This window comes from Dendrobium catenatum, unplaced genomic scaffold (assembly GCF_001605985.2).
Source record: "Dendrobium catenatum unplaced genomic scaffold, ASM160598v2 fragScaff_scaffold_216, whole genome shotgun sequence".
Lineage (NCBI taxonomy): Eukaryota > Viridiplantae > Streptophyta > Magnoliopsida > Asparagales > Orchidaceae > Dendrobium > Dendrobium catenatum.
The window spans coordinates 98,950-115,685 of NW_021318678.1; the positions used below are offsets into that span (position 1 = coordinate 98,950).

General features: G+C 32.6%; 1 protein-coding gene across 1 annotated transcript; it reads right to left on the reverse strand.

The window, feature by feature from the left end:
- Nucleotides 1-82: 82 nt before the first annotated feature.
- On the reverse strand, nucleotides 83-16,487 carry LOC110093122 (FHA domain-containing protein FHA2). Its single transcript, XM_020817912.2, has 3 exons — nucleotides 15,816-16,487; nucleotides 1,512-1,669; nucleotides 83-462 (listed from the first exon to the last, which is right to left on the reverse strand). Exons 1-3 carry the CDS (start codon nucleotides 16,432-16,434, stop codon nucleotides 253-255), a joined length of 987 nt encoding a protein of 328 aa, XP_020673571.1. The 5' UTR covers nucleotides 16,435-16,487; the 3' UTR covers nucleotides 83-252.
- Nucleotides 16,488-16,736: the final 249 nt, after the last annotated feature.

The following is a 16,736-nucleotide window of genomic DNA, read 5'->3' on the forward strand; positions in this document are numbered from 1 at the left end:
ATGCAACACTAAGCTAGCTTTTAGTTTGAAGAGCCCAAAGCTTTCTAATACTACAAATAATACCTGAAAGACTCGCACAAAATTTCAGGAGGTTAATGCAGCATCATTATGATTTCAAAGCATGAAACTTAGAAAGATAAAAGTGCCATATTTTCATCACAAACAGAAATTTTGGATTAATATACATACAGCAGCAGGAGACACCCTACAGGTTCACAGAATGAAGCTTGAAACATTGTGAAGTTATCTTGCCTAAGAGAGCAGGGAGACTAGGGATACAAACTCTGAGGTGACCCTTCCTTTTGATCTTGTATTGATCACAAAGTGCTCAGGGTATTTTCTGAGCAGTGCAAGAAGGCCAAACCATGGCCTCGCTTTGGTCTCACTCTGTGGCCAGTCCTCTGACGTCAGATACCTCCTTACCCTGCTATGATGCCATGTATTTCCAAATTGTTCCATAAGCTACAAAAAAAAAAAAATATACAAGTGTTAAAAATAACTGGAAGAATAAGATGGTATGAATGTGCCCATCAAGATGATGATGAATAAGCATATTATCATTTAAATCATTCCTTTAATAAGTGTTTATGTTGATGTTAAAAATGCTCCTAATAAGCAATTTATCATGCTTAACATGGAGAAAATACATCAATTTTGTCAAGTCAACGCATTTTTTGAGAATTCAGATTAAGGCTTCATTTGGGACGGTTTTCTTCTTGCTTTCTAAGAAAATTTTCTAGTACAAAAATTTTTTGAATTTGAAATTTTTGTGTACTAAAAAGCTGTTTTAAAAAGCAGCACGAAAGCTGTCCCAAACGAAGCCGAAATGGAAGCTGTATTTAGGTTTTTAAAAACAGCTATCAGGAGTGTATAGGGTTATAAGTGAGGCATCTGGCAGCTGTTTGTTCATCTAAATGCTACAAATTTTATATACTTTCATCAAGTTGCAGCCAAATTCAAACATAATCCTGAAGCCTTTCAGATTTGACTAGCCTAAACAACCTCAAAAATAATCTAAATACATGCAGAAGAGTCAATCTCTAATTTATATACACTAATGCAGATGAACATGGTGATTTAGGCTTCGTTTGGGACGGCTTTTTTACTGCTTCTTAAAGTAGCTTTGTAGTACAAAAATTAAACTTTTTATACTAGAAAGTTGTTTTAAGAAGCAGTAAGAAAGCTGTCCCAAACAAAGCCTTAATTAGTGGTTTCATTCCGAAACATACTTTCAAAATCCTTTTGAAAAAGATTTCGGTAAGGCCATGGTAGATGGGCGACTAGATAGCTAGCTTCCCAGCGCTGGCCCTTTGGCCAAGGAGATGTCAGAGGTTCAAATTACCTCAAATGGTCAAGTGTTTGAAGCCAAGACATGGCAATTCTTGTCTTTTAAAGGAGTAAATTTTGATGGGATCCCAAGCATAAATAGAGGATTCTTAGGCTAAATAAGGTTGGCATAATTATCAGAATATAAAATTGCTCAGAATCTACATAGAGGAAAAATCTTCAACCTCTGCATGAAGTTTCAACATGGGCATCCATTCGCCTGGTCCACAAAGATCCGACAACACAGTTGCAACAGATGATACAACGTCTTTTTCTTCTAACTGCAAGAGCTGCTGGTTGTCTGTTTCTCTATCAAACCGCGACCTCATGTCAGACTTCTTTTCTGCAAACAAACAAATAACATTTTTACCATTATTAAACATCTTAACATACACATTATATCGTAGCAATTTCATAAATCAACAAAATTTTGAATGTAAATCGAAAACGCAACATATAAACTATGAGTACTTCTACATGGTGCCGGATAAAATAACAATCCGGCATGCTATTTCATATAAAATGGTTGCATGTACAAAACAGTGCCAGATGGTGTTTTAAGTTTAAAATAAAAAACAGCATTCATATGCTGGAAATTATAGGGTTCAATGCATTATATATTGGTAATTCCTCATGGTTTGATACTATTTATAAGTTTTTATACTTTTGCCCTAAAATAATATGTGGAAATATCTAATGAATATTATCTATGGTGCGTATCGCAGGTTTTCCTTATCTTTGCATGCGTTTTCTTGATTGAATAAACTTGTGCATGTAACTAATACAAAATAATTCTTCTTAATGTGCATGTGTGAGCGAACTAGAATCTAATTCTTCATAGCCTGCCACAACCACTCCTAATTTTTCACAACTTGCTAGACTGTGGTAGCAGGTATTTATTTATTTTGGTAATTATTTATTTGCTTGTTGTTGTATGGCTTGAATACAGTGACAAATGTGCAAGGGCCGCTGCATCAACGCCCTAGTGTAATGTTAAATAGGCAAGGATTCCCACATCATGGACGGATGTGGGCAAAGAAGCTAGTCCATGAAACTAAAATTATGATAGAAACTTGAAATATAAATATCCTTACAGGAAAATTAATCAAATTAATAGATATTATGATTTATAGAAAAATAAATATTATATGCATTCAGGAAACTAAATAGGTTGGAGAGAATGCTAAAGAAATTTATATTTTAATATTTAAACTATAATATTCTGCAAAGAGTCGTACTATAAATGATGTATGTGCGATTATAAAAAAAGCATTTAAAAAATAATGTTGTAAAAATTAATAAAATTGAAGATAGAATTATATCTTTAAATATTATTGTTAATGCTAAGATTATTAATATTATAAGTACTTATGCTCCTCAAGTAGATTTGGATATGGGTTTAAAATAAAAATTTTGGAATAACTTAAAAAAATTAATATAAAAGATATCTTTTGAAGAAAAAAAATTTATTGGAGGAGATTTAAATGGACATGTTGGTAGAGAGGTAAATGATTTTAAAAGCATTCATGATGGCTATAGGTTTGGAGTGACTAATGAATATGGTAAGAACATATTAGATTTTTTTTTTAGCTTATAATTTTGTAATTGCTAATATCTTTTTTTTTTTAAAGAGATGAGCATTTCATCACTTATAAGAATGGATATAATAAAACTCAGATTGATGATATTCTAATAAGAAAAATAGTTCGTTTAGATTGTAAAATTATTTCAAATGAAAATTTATGTATCAATATCGTTTATTAGTTTTGTACTTGATGATGAAGAGGCAGAAAATAAAAAATAAAGTAAAACATTATTATAGGATTAGATGAGGCATTTAAAGAATATTAATAAAAATATTTTTAAGAGTAAGATACTAGATCTTAAGATTTTGTTTGTGCATAAGCTAATGTTATGTGGAAAAAGTAGATTGTTATATTAAAAATATTGCAAAAGATGTGCTTGTTGTATCAAAAGGAAAAACTTCTATTAGTAAAAATAGTTTGTGGTGGAATCAAAATGTGTAAAAAATATAAAAAACAAGAAGATTTATTATAAAAATTAGTTAAGATATAAAAATTCTGATAATTGAAAAAGATATAAAGAGGCCCGTAAGGAGTTTAAGAAAATAATATGCGATGTAAAAATTTTAGCTTTTAATGATTTAAATAATATATTAGATACTAAGAAGGGCAAAAGATATATGTATAAGTTAGCCAAACATAGAGATAAGAGTAGTAAGGATTTAATTCAAGTGAAGTCTATTAAGGATGATGACAAAAAAGTGCTTTTATTAGAAGAGGATATTCAACAACGGTGGATGAGATATTTTTATAAACTGTTCAATAAAGATTATGAGAATGCGATTGACTTTAATGACCTTAGCATCCTAAATGAAAATATATATTTTTATTATTATCAACGTCTTCATAAAATTGAAGTTAGAGAGGCTTTAAAGAAAATATAATGTGGAAAAGCTATTGGACCTAATGATATTCAAATAGAGGTGTGGAAATGCTTAGGAGATGAATGAATTTATAGCTTACTTCAGAATTGTGAAGAATGAGTATGTCGATTCATATCTTTAAGAATAAAGGTGATGCACAAGATTGTGTAAATTATAGAGAAATTAATTTAATGTGTTTAAAACTATGGAAGAGAGTTATGGAGCACAACTAATGTTTCACAAAATCAGTTTGGATTCATGCAGGTAGGTCTCTATGGAAGCTATATATTTATTGAGAGGTTTGATGGAGAACTATAGAGAGAATAAGGAGGATATGTAATAAGGAGGATCAACATATGACATTTATTGATTTAGAGAAAGCATATGATAAAATTCCAAGAGAAGTGTTATAGCAAGTTCTAGAAAAGAAAGGGGTTAATAATGCTTATTTTCAAGTCATTAAGGATATGTATGCATGATATGTTACTTGTGTTCAGACACAAGGTGGTTTGACCAAATATTTACTTATTTCAGTTGGATTACATGAAGGATCAGTTTTAAGCCCATATCTTTTTGCTTTAGTCAAGGATATTCTCACTAGACATTTGCAAGAGGTTGTACCCTGATATATGTTTTTTGCTGATGATATTCTTCTTGTTGATAAAACTAGAGAGGAAGTTGAAGGTAAACTTGAATTATGGAGGTCAACCTTAGAGTCTAAAATCTTTCATTTGTGTAGATCTAAAACTGAATATGTGGAGTGTAATTTTAGTAATAATAATTCGTGCGAGGATTGTGACTTTGGGTGATCACATTAATCAGAGTACAAGTTTTAGTTATCTTAGATCATTGTTCAGATTGATGGCGAAATAGATGGGGATATTATTAATAGAATTCAAGTTGGATGATTGAAGTGGAGGAATGCATCGGGCTTGCTGTGTGATAGAAAGTCCCCCTCAAATTTAAGAGAAAATTCTATAAGATGGTAGTGAGACCCGCAATGCTTTATGGTGCAGAATGTTAGTCATTAAAAGAGAAGCATAATATTAAGTTATGTGTTTCAGAGATGAGGATGCTCAGGTGGATGAGTTACTTTACTCTTAGAGACAGTATACAAAATGAGCATATACGTGAAAAGGTTCGAGTAGCTCCAGTGGAAGATAAGATTAGAGAGTCGCCTTAGATGATTTAGTCACATAAAATGGCGGCATTCCAATGACCCGGTTAGGAAAGTAGATATATTAAATTTGACTTATGTTAAGAAAGGTAGAGGTAAACCTAAAAAAACTTGGTTAAAAAAAATGTTATAATTGACCTTTTTTATGAGATTTAAATGAGAATTTAACTTTTAACAGTACACAATTGAAAAAAAGGATTCATGTAACCAACCTCACATAGTAGGATAAAAGTTTGATGTTTTTGTTGGTCTTTCTCAAATAAGCTTTGACACTAAAGTACTTGTTTCACTAGTGATTTTGATGCTGCCTTGTCTTTTATTGCATATTAAAAATGGATCTTTGACTAATATGAGAACTGAGTATTTTTTAACTGTAACGTCGTGCATTTCTTTGAATTTGTCTCGCAATATCTAAAAATAAACTCCGATATTGCTTGAGTGACCACTTGAGCTTCCAACAAGAACTTTATAGCAAATACCATATAGATGAGAACTTTATAGTAAAATATCAACTGCCGGAATATGTAGATGAGAGCTAAAGATGAACATGTGATAATAATGGATACCATATAGATACTACAGGAAGTAGGTAAGTATTCCAGAATGAAAACCAATTCAAACTATAACGAATGACATACTCAATAAAGTATGTTTGATCCCTTCAAACACATGGAGCATGACTAAGGTGAACCCCCCTCTACTCTCCAAACGAGGTGGCTACGAAACCGGTTTCAATAGGAGAGGCATAGGCTTAATCTATCCCTTGAAAAATGTACACAAACGTAAACCTTGGCTCTTTATTTTTTTACATTTAGAAAACAGCAATTTGATCATATAGCAGACCCATGTGCTGCTAAATAAATAAAATAAGGCAACTTAATAAAGTAAAGAAAGAAACAACCTTTAAATCAAAAATAAATGACACTAGGACTCAGCAAGATGCTTAACAAAACTTAAAAAAGAAACCACCTTTACATTAAAAAAGAAATGAAATTTGGCCTAAACCTCAAAAACATACAGTAGCAACTAATAAATGCGGAATGATGGGGGCTATATGCAGTTTCCTATCAAGTGAAATAACCAAACAATATTTACATAAAATCCAATGCTCCTTCATATCACCATTCTTTTATAAAAGGGTTCCAATAAATTTAAGATCTCAAAAATACAGCAACAATATTCAAAATGAAACTCTAGTTCACATCCACTAGTATAGATACCATATATTAAATATTTGCATTGCTAAGATACTAATCTTAATCCCCTTATCTTTGAGTTTTTTTTTTCTTCATTAAACTTCAATAAGAGATCATGTAATATACAACTAAAATACACTATGATATATATACCAAGATACCTCACTTTAAATCTTGTGTAAGCATTTACATAACCAAGACAAACGTCTTAAACTTATTACCAACCCTTGATTTAACTATTCCATGATCAAGAACCTTTTTGTAACTCTAGAACAACCACTATCATAGTCATCGCTCAATGCATTAATGAGTTCAATATATTTAACGCACATTTTATCCTTAATGCCCATCAAATCAAGTTTTAGATGCACAATCAAACGCAATTTCAAGATCAATAAAACATATTAAGATCCCTCCAATACAATCTATATTTTTTCCATTAGTTATCATGTTATAAAAAAATAACCTCCTAGAAATTCTTATTGTCCAAAAACAAAATTGATTCTCCCATATTCATATATTTTTTTCAAATCCATAACTTAATTGTAAGCTCATAAGTTTGATTCTTATATAACTTTTACTATCCCAAACACCTTTTTGTTCTAACAAATTGATACCCAAGCTTCTTCAATCATTTGACAATCTATTAATCATTAGGATTTTATTAAAAAGGACTTATTAATCAAATTGATCTAACATCTCCCATAAGTCTTTAAATATTAATAAGCATCATAGAAACCTAAGGATTAGTTTGCGTTGGGCATAGGAAAAATATGATGCATTATATGGAACTAGTGATATACAACATGAAATGAAGAAGGATAAATAAATACAACCTATTTGTCAACCCGTCCATCACTCTCTCAACCCCTAACTCATCTGAGCTATTGAATTTTTTCATAAATAGTTTAATTCCAATAGACCAAAGATTATAAAAAAGATAATAAACTAACAACAACAATAAATGGTACATAATGTCCATCAGTGAAAGGAACAAGATAGTGGCAGCATTAAACATGAAAACAAATAATATGAGTTTGAATTGAGGGATAAAATTTTCCAATAGTAGCCAAGTTCTATTTCAATAATTTATACATTTATAAAGTTGTAGGCAGATTTTTTCAATATTTAATCAAACAAGTTAAATTTTGATTAGAGAAACCCATCACCATCACCATCACCATCACCATCACCATCAACATCATCAATGTTACCCGCATATATGGAATTCACTCTATAATCCACACTTCTCAGAAATTTATCCCTAAGATAACTGCATAAAAAAGAACAAATATAGTTTAATTTCATTTCCAAGAATTAGATTGTTGTTGTGCTATTGTTGAGTTGTATTAATTAAATAACTATACTCCAAGTAGATGTATAAGATATTCCACAAATGTTTTCTCTATCCTAATGAAATCATTTGGAGGGTGTATATAGAAGTTAGGAATTTTATAAGAGCATTTTCATTGGCACAGATGAAATTTGTTCTTCAAAAAGAATAGGAGATAGAAATTTTGTACGAAAATAATTCTAAGTACTTTAAGTAAAATTTTGAACAACCACCGTACTGCTTTATCTTTGGCCATAAAATGACATAAGCAAAAATGACACATTTCTTCTAATTTTAAAGAAGTCGCAGAGGATACCATGGAAAATTTTCTCCTTTTATACAAAGTTACAGGAGGATACCATGGTGGTTAAACTTCAAGATCAAGCCAACTTTCAAAATGGAGGTTAACTACTTGCAGCAAAAGCAAACAAGAAACGCAATTTAAAAAAGAAAGATGTACATGTAGTGAATTACTCCACACCCCATATCAATCTTTTTAATTTAATGTTTTGTCAACAGACTAGCTCAAGCTGGATTGTCACTGCTGTTGTATAAGCCTTCTTTGTTGTAGAATCCTTCTTTATTACTGTTGCTGGATTGTCACTAATTCTTTCCAGGATTCTTCCAATACAAAAATGTGATTCTTCCCATACAAAAATTCAATATAGTAAGAAAATTAGGCCTTTATTTCGCTTGTTCTGGATCCACTACTAGTTGACTATTTCCTTCTTATTCTCCCATAGTTTGCTCTACAAGTGCTTTGACTAATTGATTTTTCTTTTATTCTCAACTAGTACACTGTAGCAAAAACAAAAAATTGCTTGGCATTGCAAAAATAAGATTCGAAAATTGGAATTTGATTGTTTAGTTAAAATTGAGATTGATAATTTATTATTTTTGTTAGAATCCCAATTTATTGAATTGAAACCTGTGGTTTTAGACTAGAACTTAAGAGGATTATGAACGGTTACTGTTTTTAGGACTTTTTATTTAAAAAAATGAGGTTCTTAGGCATGAAAAATTAAGTCTTTCATTAAATAAAATTCAAATATTCTCTCAATACTTGTTTGTGCACTTGGATGTGGATTCTTCAAGCACTTGTAATGATGGGGACATCAGAGCATGAAAAATATATATGAGGCGTGGCCGTCAATCCATGGACATGATCGTGTCGATGTATTTTTTGAGTCATTCCATGTATTTGTTTTCTTTTATTATTATGTATTTGTCTTTTATTATGTTGTAGCTGTTTTCCGTTTTTACCCCTTACTTAAGGGAGGTCGTATGTAAGCCCTGAGGGTATTATCGTCTTTCTTATTTTGAGTCCTTTGTACGAGGTTATTTATAGCCCCTATATTTCTCTTTGAAAGTAAATGATTGAATGATACAAAAATTTGTGTCATTGCTCAAGTTCTTGAGAGATCATGAGAGTGCTTGGAAAGGGAGAGAGAGATCCCTAGAATATGGAATTTGGAGTACCCACCAACATTGAAGACGGCCGGGTTCGTGGTTCTTTATTTTTCTATCAAATTTTCCTTCCCTCTTCTTCCTCTAGCCCCCGGCCTAAGGAGTTCCCAAAACCCCTTGCCGCCGGCCATCTATTTCCTCCCCCCCCAAACCTCCTACTTCATCCACGGCCACCCTTGGCTCCTCCCCATTCTACACGTGCCCTATAACCTTCCTAAAATAGATTTCATAATTTTGGTACCTCTCTTCATGGTCAAACTCAAATTAATTTGAATTTGAAAGAGCTTCCTAATTTACAAAATCCTATTTTAGGAAACTTACTAAATTGAGTCCTATTTAAATTTTAAATTAAGAGAGGATTAGATATTTCTTTCCAAACTTAATTTATTAATTTAAGTAGGCATTAAATGCCTCATTAATTCAAGCCCTCCAACCTCCTCAAAGCCGCCGGCCCCTTTAGGTGGGAAGAAAATTATTTCCTAAATCCCAATTCCCCTCTTTAGAAGTAATTTAACTATTTCTCCCTCCATCCCCTTTGGCCGGCCCTACTACCCCATTCCTCCCTCCACCATTTCAAATCTCCTTTGACTACTTTTCATAAGTGAAAGTTCTTAATTTAGAAAATCATAATTTCAAAGTAATTTGAATATGAAAATTCTTTCCTATTTTAGGAAAGTTACTAAATTTAAGTCCTACTTGAATTTCAAATTAGATGGGATTTAATTAAATATTTCCTAATTCCTACCTCCAAATTAAGAAACACTAATATCTCTCCACAAATTCCCTCCCATCCCGTTGAAGCCGCCGACCCCATCATGGGCTCCCATGGAATATTTCCATAAGCCTCCTTCCCCCTTGGAAATAATTCAAACCTCCTCTTCCTCCTCCTTAGCCTCCCCACCCTTCCCTAATTAAACCCTAATCCTTTCTCAAAGTAAAAGGATTAATTGGGGAAACAAATACTTGATTTCCCTTCACCTTCTTTTTCAAAAATCTGAACCAAATTTCTCTCCCGTGCTCTCATCCCTAGCCGACCACCTCCATCCCTCTTCCCCTCTTGATTTCTCAAGATAATCTCCTCCCTCTCAAGAGTAGTCTTCACTTCAACTTCTTGACTACTTGTTGTCGGGCTTCGACAAAGTTAAACCTTCAAGGAAAACGACGACGAACTTCTTCAACATTTCAGCTACTTATGTCTGGACGTTGACAAAGGTGAACTTCTTCCCAATTTCAATTACCTTTCTAATCCCCTAAGCTTATAAGTGGTGATAAATCACAAGGAGCCGTGTTCCGCCTTACGCCTAAGCTTAGTAAACGTAGGATTGAGCATGCCTCTATGCTTCTAATCTTATTGTTAGATTAGGGATGTTGTTGAAAGCTATTTACTTTGCATGTTGAATTTCTAAATTGTTTTGATTCTTCAAGTGTTTGACAAATGGCTTGGCCTAAGCGTAGGCACTCCTCTCTTGTTTTATTTTGTCGTTTTAATTGCTAATAGTCTAATCTTTATTATTCTAATCAAGGAAGCGTGCAAATTCTTATCGCATTTGTTTAAAACATTTTAGTCCTGCATCATGTAACTCTTAATGATAACTTCCAGGGAGGTCATTCTCCCTATATAGGTGTGAGGCCTAAATCTTCAATAGATAACTTCTCTATTTTGTTCTTTCATCTAAATTATTTTCGTATTGATTTATGTGCATGATAGATATATTGATTATGTTATATCAATTTTCATTTTTTGTAGTGTAAATCTTAATTGCATTGAAATTTTATATTCATTCTCATATTTTTCTCCAAAAAATTTAAATTTTTGCAACTTCAATCTTACCATTTCAATGAATTGAATTTCATGATTTTGCATAAAAAGGGATTGCCTAAATAAAAAGCTCAAAAGAACACATTATAATTTTTTGTATTATTCTTCGTACATCACACCATAAATTTTCAATATTTTTCCTAAAACCCTAAGATATGATGTATCAAATTAGTATCAGAGCGTATAGTTGCATCATCAATTCCACTAAAAGGCATCATTTGGATTAAAAAATTAATAAACATAAAAGTAAAACAAAATTAGCTAAATTATGGCTCTATATGAATGCATTATCACTATCGTGAGGATCATAAATAGTGTCATACAATTGAAGTTAATTCCTTAGGAAGTTTCTAACTAGATTATTTCTACCAATCAAACTACAACTTTATTTATTTTTTATTTTTGATTATTTTGATTTTCAAATTCATAGAGAAAATGTTACGGATAAAGTGAAATAATGTTTCTATTTTAACAGATTTTTTAATAAGGGGTGCCTTAACTAATATTTGAAGACTCTATATAAGCATCTATATTTATATAATTGTATCTATTTTCAATTTTTGTTATCATCTCATCTTCTTTAATAGGTCCTTAATAGCAAACCAAAGGATGCATATTAGTAATTTGGTATTCTCAATACTTGCATCTTGTCATTTGCAAGATTTGCATGAGAAAATTCACAGGAAACTAACCATTAAGTATGGCGATTGTACTTTTATTGCTATTGTGAATACGGGATATGTGAAAGGTGATAAAAAAAAAAAGATAAATCTAAATCTTGAAAAACTTCCTACAGTGTGATCTTTAAAACAGTTAAATGCAAGAAATGTGAGGCCATATAAAATCTTATATCTCATTAGGGCGAGAACATAAAAAAATGAAAATTATAAAAAGCTCTGGTATTATTATTGCTTCAATATATCTGATTTTATTTTATTTTATAAACATGCTATCAAAGTTTTTATTTTTTTCACATTCATCTCCTCATCGCAAATTCACATTCAATACATTAGTAGATAGATCCACTTATCTTGTTCCATGATCTAATGCAGCAGGATTATAGCCCTTGGGATGACATGCATTCTTGTGATGATTCATTAATTATCTTATAAGAAGCAAACAAATTTTTCCTATAGATCTACAAGTTAACTATTAAATACTTAATTCATTGGAATTAAATTTTCTGAAATTTAGTAGAATGATGCAAATTTGAAAGTCCTTATTCTTAGAAAATAAAAATTGTATATATTCATAATTTCATATTGGTTTATTTGTTCATCCGCATTAATTTCTACTTGCCTAATCTATTTCCTTATAAAGCGTGCCTCTAACTATGATTGTGTTGAGAAATGGATTCATTCTCTAGCATTTTGATTACCTTGTTTGGTTAGATTTACCGATGCAAGATATTATAATTCAGCTCTCGTATTCTCTAGTTCAGTTGTAATTGATTTTGCATTTCAACAAATGGTGAATTTCCCTTGTTTTTGATTCAACAAATATTCAGTCATTATTTGTTGCTAATTTACTCATTATTAATTATTATTATTATTGAAATCATATCTGTAGTTGAAGTCTTCTATGCTCATGTTGTTAAAGCCTTCTTTGTAGTTAAGGCCCTCTCTATTACTATTGCTAAATTTCCCTTTATTCCTTCCATCTACGGCTCTTTACTTTTGATAATTGATTGATGCAGAAAAACTGAGCCTTTATTTATTTTGTTCTAGATTTACTGCTACTTGTTTGTTTTACTTATTCTCTCGTAATTCTTCTATTCTCAACTAATGCACCATGGAGCAACTAAAATTGCTTGCCATTGAAAAAAAAAAAAAAACGGGATTTGAAAATTAATTGTTTGGCTGAAACTGAAATGGAAACTTGTTTTTTCTACTATAATCCAAATTTATTGAATTGACACTTGCAGTTTTAGGTTTGATTTTAGAGGATTCTAAGAATTTAAATTTTTTTAGTATTTATATTATTAATAAGAGGTCCTTATGCATGTAAAATTATGCATATGATTTAATAAAATTCAAATTTCCTCTCAATACTTGGGTGTGTGTGTTGGATATAGATTATTCAAATGCTTTTAGGTCTTAACAACTTCCACGGCCAACATGATGCATGGATCTTTAATTGATAACTTCTATCATTTGTTCTTTAATCAAAATTATTTTATGATTGATTTGTGTGCATGATTAAATCTTATCAAGTCCAATACATACAAGTTTCCGCTTTCGTGATGTTAATCTTAATTGTTGTGAAAGTTCTTTTTTTTTTTTTTTTTTTTTTTTTTTTTTTTTTTTTTTTTTTGAACTTTTAGATATTGGCCATTTTTCTCTTATTAATTGGAACTTAATTAAGTGTTTTTTCCCTAATTTTGCCACAAAAGATGTCAATCTTTACCTAAATTAAAAATTGAGAAACTACAAAATTATGATAATTTATGTAATTCTTCACACATGACATCCTAAGCTTGCATTAGTGATTATCATACCCTAAAATGTCCTGCATCACATAGACTATGGCTTGAGTATGATACCTCATCAATCTGGTGGACAATCCTTTCCTCATCATGCATGCATACATCCACATAAATATTTATACATTCAAACTGTTCCATGAATGTCAATCACTTAAATGAGTACCAAAAAGAAAATTGACTGTATTAGGAATAAAAAAATTAAGATGTTTGAAGTACGTGTTTTACATCTTTTAATTTCACTAGGCATGCAAAACAAGGTTTAAAATTGACCAACTGGGTATTGATGAATTTTTCATTCATGAGGCAAGGTATAAGCCTTGAGGCATTTTGAGGCGTAAGTCTCAAGGCATTTTGAGGCGTAAGCCCAAAATACAAAATATGTGTAAAGTGAAAATAAATATTAAAATGATTTTTTATGTAACACTCAAATAATATGTTAAAGGAAGACATATTAACTTTTGATTGAACGATGAAGTAATAAATTGACATGCATATAAAACAAAAAGTTACACAAGATGTAAAGTGACAAGTGATAAATTGCATAAAATAGAATTAAAATGTAAATATTATAAGAGCAAAATAATATAAAATATAAGAATTGCATAAAATCATTATATAACATCAAGTTTAACTCCAAGTTCATTCTTTCTCAGTTTCTTACTCATCCATTTTTTATTCTTAAAGAAAGCTTAAATAATTGACAACAATTCATAAATCATCTACGCTATCATGACCAAGGGGGTCATAATTTGTGTCGTCGTCATAATAAATTGGTCTCTTCCATGCCTCATTCAGTGGAGTCTCATGCCTCCCAATTTACTTGTTCTTCATTTATTTCAGTCATTTTTTTCTTTCATAAATGTTTGTCAACAACATAAAGATGAGAGTAAAACTCAAAAGTTTTTAGAGGAGGAGGTGGTGTTATGCGACTTTTAAGTGATCCCCAACGGCACTTAATAATGGTGGCTGCAGCAAAGGCAGCGGGCTGGAGGTCAAGGCAAACAAGAGGAAGTTTTGTGGCTCGGGGATTCATGAAAGCATTATTTGTTTAGGGCTTCAATTTAGGATTTAGGTCATTTTTAATAATAATATATAAAATCGAGGTACCCATTCTATGATAGATTTGAACTTTCCCTCTATTTTTGTTCCTATAGTGGGCCTAGTCTTTCTAGCAATCACATATGGGTGAGGCGTACACCTCACTCCAGTTACGTGCGGCGCTTCTCAACACAAGCCTTAGCCAAGTTGAGGCGCAAACCTCATAAAAAAAGCTTGAGGCATTTTCACCAGAATTGAGCTAAAGCTGACCTCATGACGAGCCTTCTATTGTTCAATTTTAAACAATGATGCAAAATGATACAACAATAATAAAAACATATATCATGATAGAGAAGCAATATAAAGGATAGGGAAGAGGCCCCAACAAATATTGCCACAGGATATCCAAGAGGACTTATAAAGGAAAGGATTGGAGGATATGGCCACAAAAAAAAAAAAAGAATGAGGATGGGGATGAACAATGCCACCAAATCAACCCATTGGCATTTCTAATGTGAACATAAACTATCCAAAATAAGCTCACACCATGTTAAATCAACATGCATGCATAAAGACACATAAAAGACTTATAGTGCTTAAGAATATGTATGGACATCTTGACTTCTCTGAATTTCTCAATGTATTAGAGTGGAATTTTCCAACCCCAAACCCTAGGAAGCCCTTCAACATCATCCAATGTATCCTACATTTACACTAGAGTAATATTGCGAATGAGCTTGGCTTTTGCAACCTAAAAGAAAAAAATATCAAGAGCAAACAATTTAAGAAACCGTAACGGCAGATTCAATTGAGAGAGTCGCCTTAGATGGTTTGGTCACATTAAACGGAGGCCTTCCGATAACCCGGTTATGAAAGTTGAGGTGTTAGATTTGACTTATGTTAAGAAAGGTAGAGGTAGACCTAAAAAGACTTGGTTAGAAAATATTAGAAATGATCTTTCTTTATTAGATTTAAATAATACTTTGAATTTTAACTGGACAAAATGGCAAAAAAGGATTCATGTAGCCGACCCCACATAGTGAGACAAAGGCATGATGTTGTTGTTGTTGTTCTAATGGCAGATTCAGTACAGTCAGTAGAATCCAAGCTAGCCTCAAACATGAGAAGTTCTCTCAACTCAATAAACCAAAGCGTACAAAAGGATTGCACCTATAGACTCACGCAAAAATAAAGAAAAAAGAACACTCTAAGAGGCCCGAGAACCTTAAATGCAAACGCAACAAAGATAGATGACAGACTGGCGTAGAAACAGGTGGCTCCAATGTTCGCTCAAACCAAATTGTGTCATTTTAACCTAGTGTAAGCCAATTTTGCAATTTAAACAAACTAGTGCTCTGCATATCTAAAAATGACATTGAAGACTTAAAAATAAACAGATAACAAAAAGCAAGAGACACCCTAATATTAGGCAGAAAGTTTGGCCAAACCACGGCTACAAGTACGTAAATGTGGATGTCCAATAAAATCACAGATCACGCCACCGCTATATTCTTATATCCATACTGACCTATTGACGGGAGTCCCGGTTTCCCCGGCAGCGAAGAATGCGGCAAACTGTAACCACCATACCTTTCCCCCTCCGCCACTCCCCTCCTCATCCTCTTTCCTCCTACCTCCTCCATCTCATCGTCATCCTCTTCCATCTCCCGCACCTCCTCATACCCCGCGATCCTTGGCCGGGCGGAGGCTATCTTTCGCCCCGCGAATGGCAGAGGAGGCGGTGGAATGTGGCGGTGTACAGAAGCTGTAGAAAAGATGGATCGAGTGGGAAGTAGGAAGTAGAACTTCTTGTCTCCAATCTGAAGAAGGTCCTGTGAATCGAGCTTGACAGGTGGGTTTCCTGGAAGGTGGAGTACGCCCTCGACGAGGCAGCCGTTCTTTCCAATGACGTCTAGGGCGAAACGGCGACGCTGGAAATCGTAAAAGATGCGAGCGTGATGGCGGGATATGTTCATCCCACCCCCGAGGCTCGAGAGGTCGACGTCGACGGCCGATTTCTTGCTGTTGCGCCCCAGCATGATCGAATAGGTCTGCATGTAGTACTCGAAATCCTCGCCCTGGAGCTTCGCAAACCCAGCCTCAACCTCGCTGGAAGCGGCGGCGTTGCTTCCTCCGACCATCGTCATCGGGAACTCGGGGAAAGAAAACACAGCAGGAGCGGGAGCGCGCCTCCCTCTTGAGTGTGTCCGAAATAAATGGGCTTTCGTTCAAGTTTTTAATTAGTCGAACAATCAAAATAATAGAGAAAAAGCTAAAAATGTTTTTTTTTTAACTATTCATTAAAAAAAATTGAAAAAAAAAGCAAATATAATTTACTTTATAAACTATTATTGGGCTTTTGGTAACAATATAATTAATACATAATTTAAATTTATTCAATTAATAGGAAGAAAATTTTTTTTTTTTTTTTTTTTTTGGGAAATTTTGG

Excerpts from the sequence above, each read along its gene's own strand:
- LOC110093122 (XM_020817912.2), bottom strand. The coding sequence starts at position 16,434 with ATGACGATGGTCGGAGGAAGCAACGCCGCCGCTTCCAGCGAGGTTGAG. Across the intron at positions 1,670-15,815 it reads ACCGGGACTCCCGTCAATAG|AAAAGAAGTCTGACATGAGG; the intron begins GTCAGTATGGAT and ends GTTTGTTTGCAG. Across the intron at positions 463-1,511 it reads TGTTGAAACTTCATGCAGAG|CTTATGGAACAATTTGGAAA; the intron begins GTTGAAGATTTT and ends TTTTTTTTGTAG.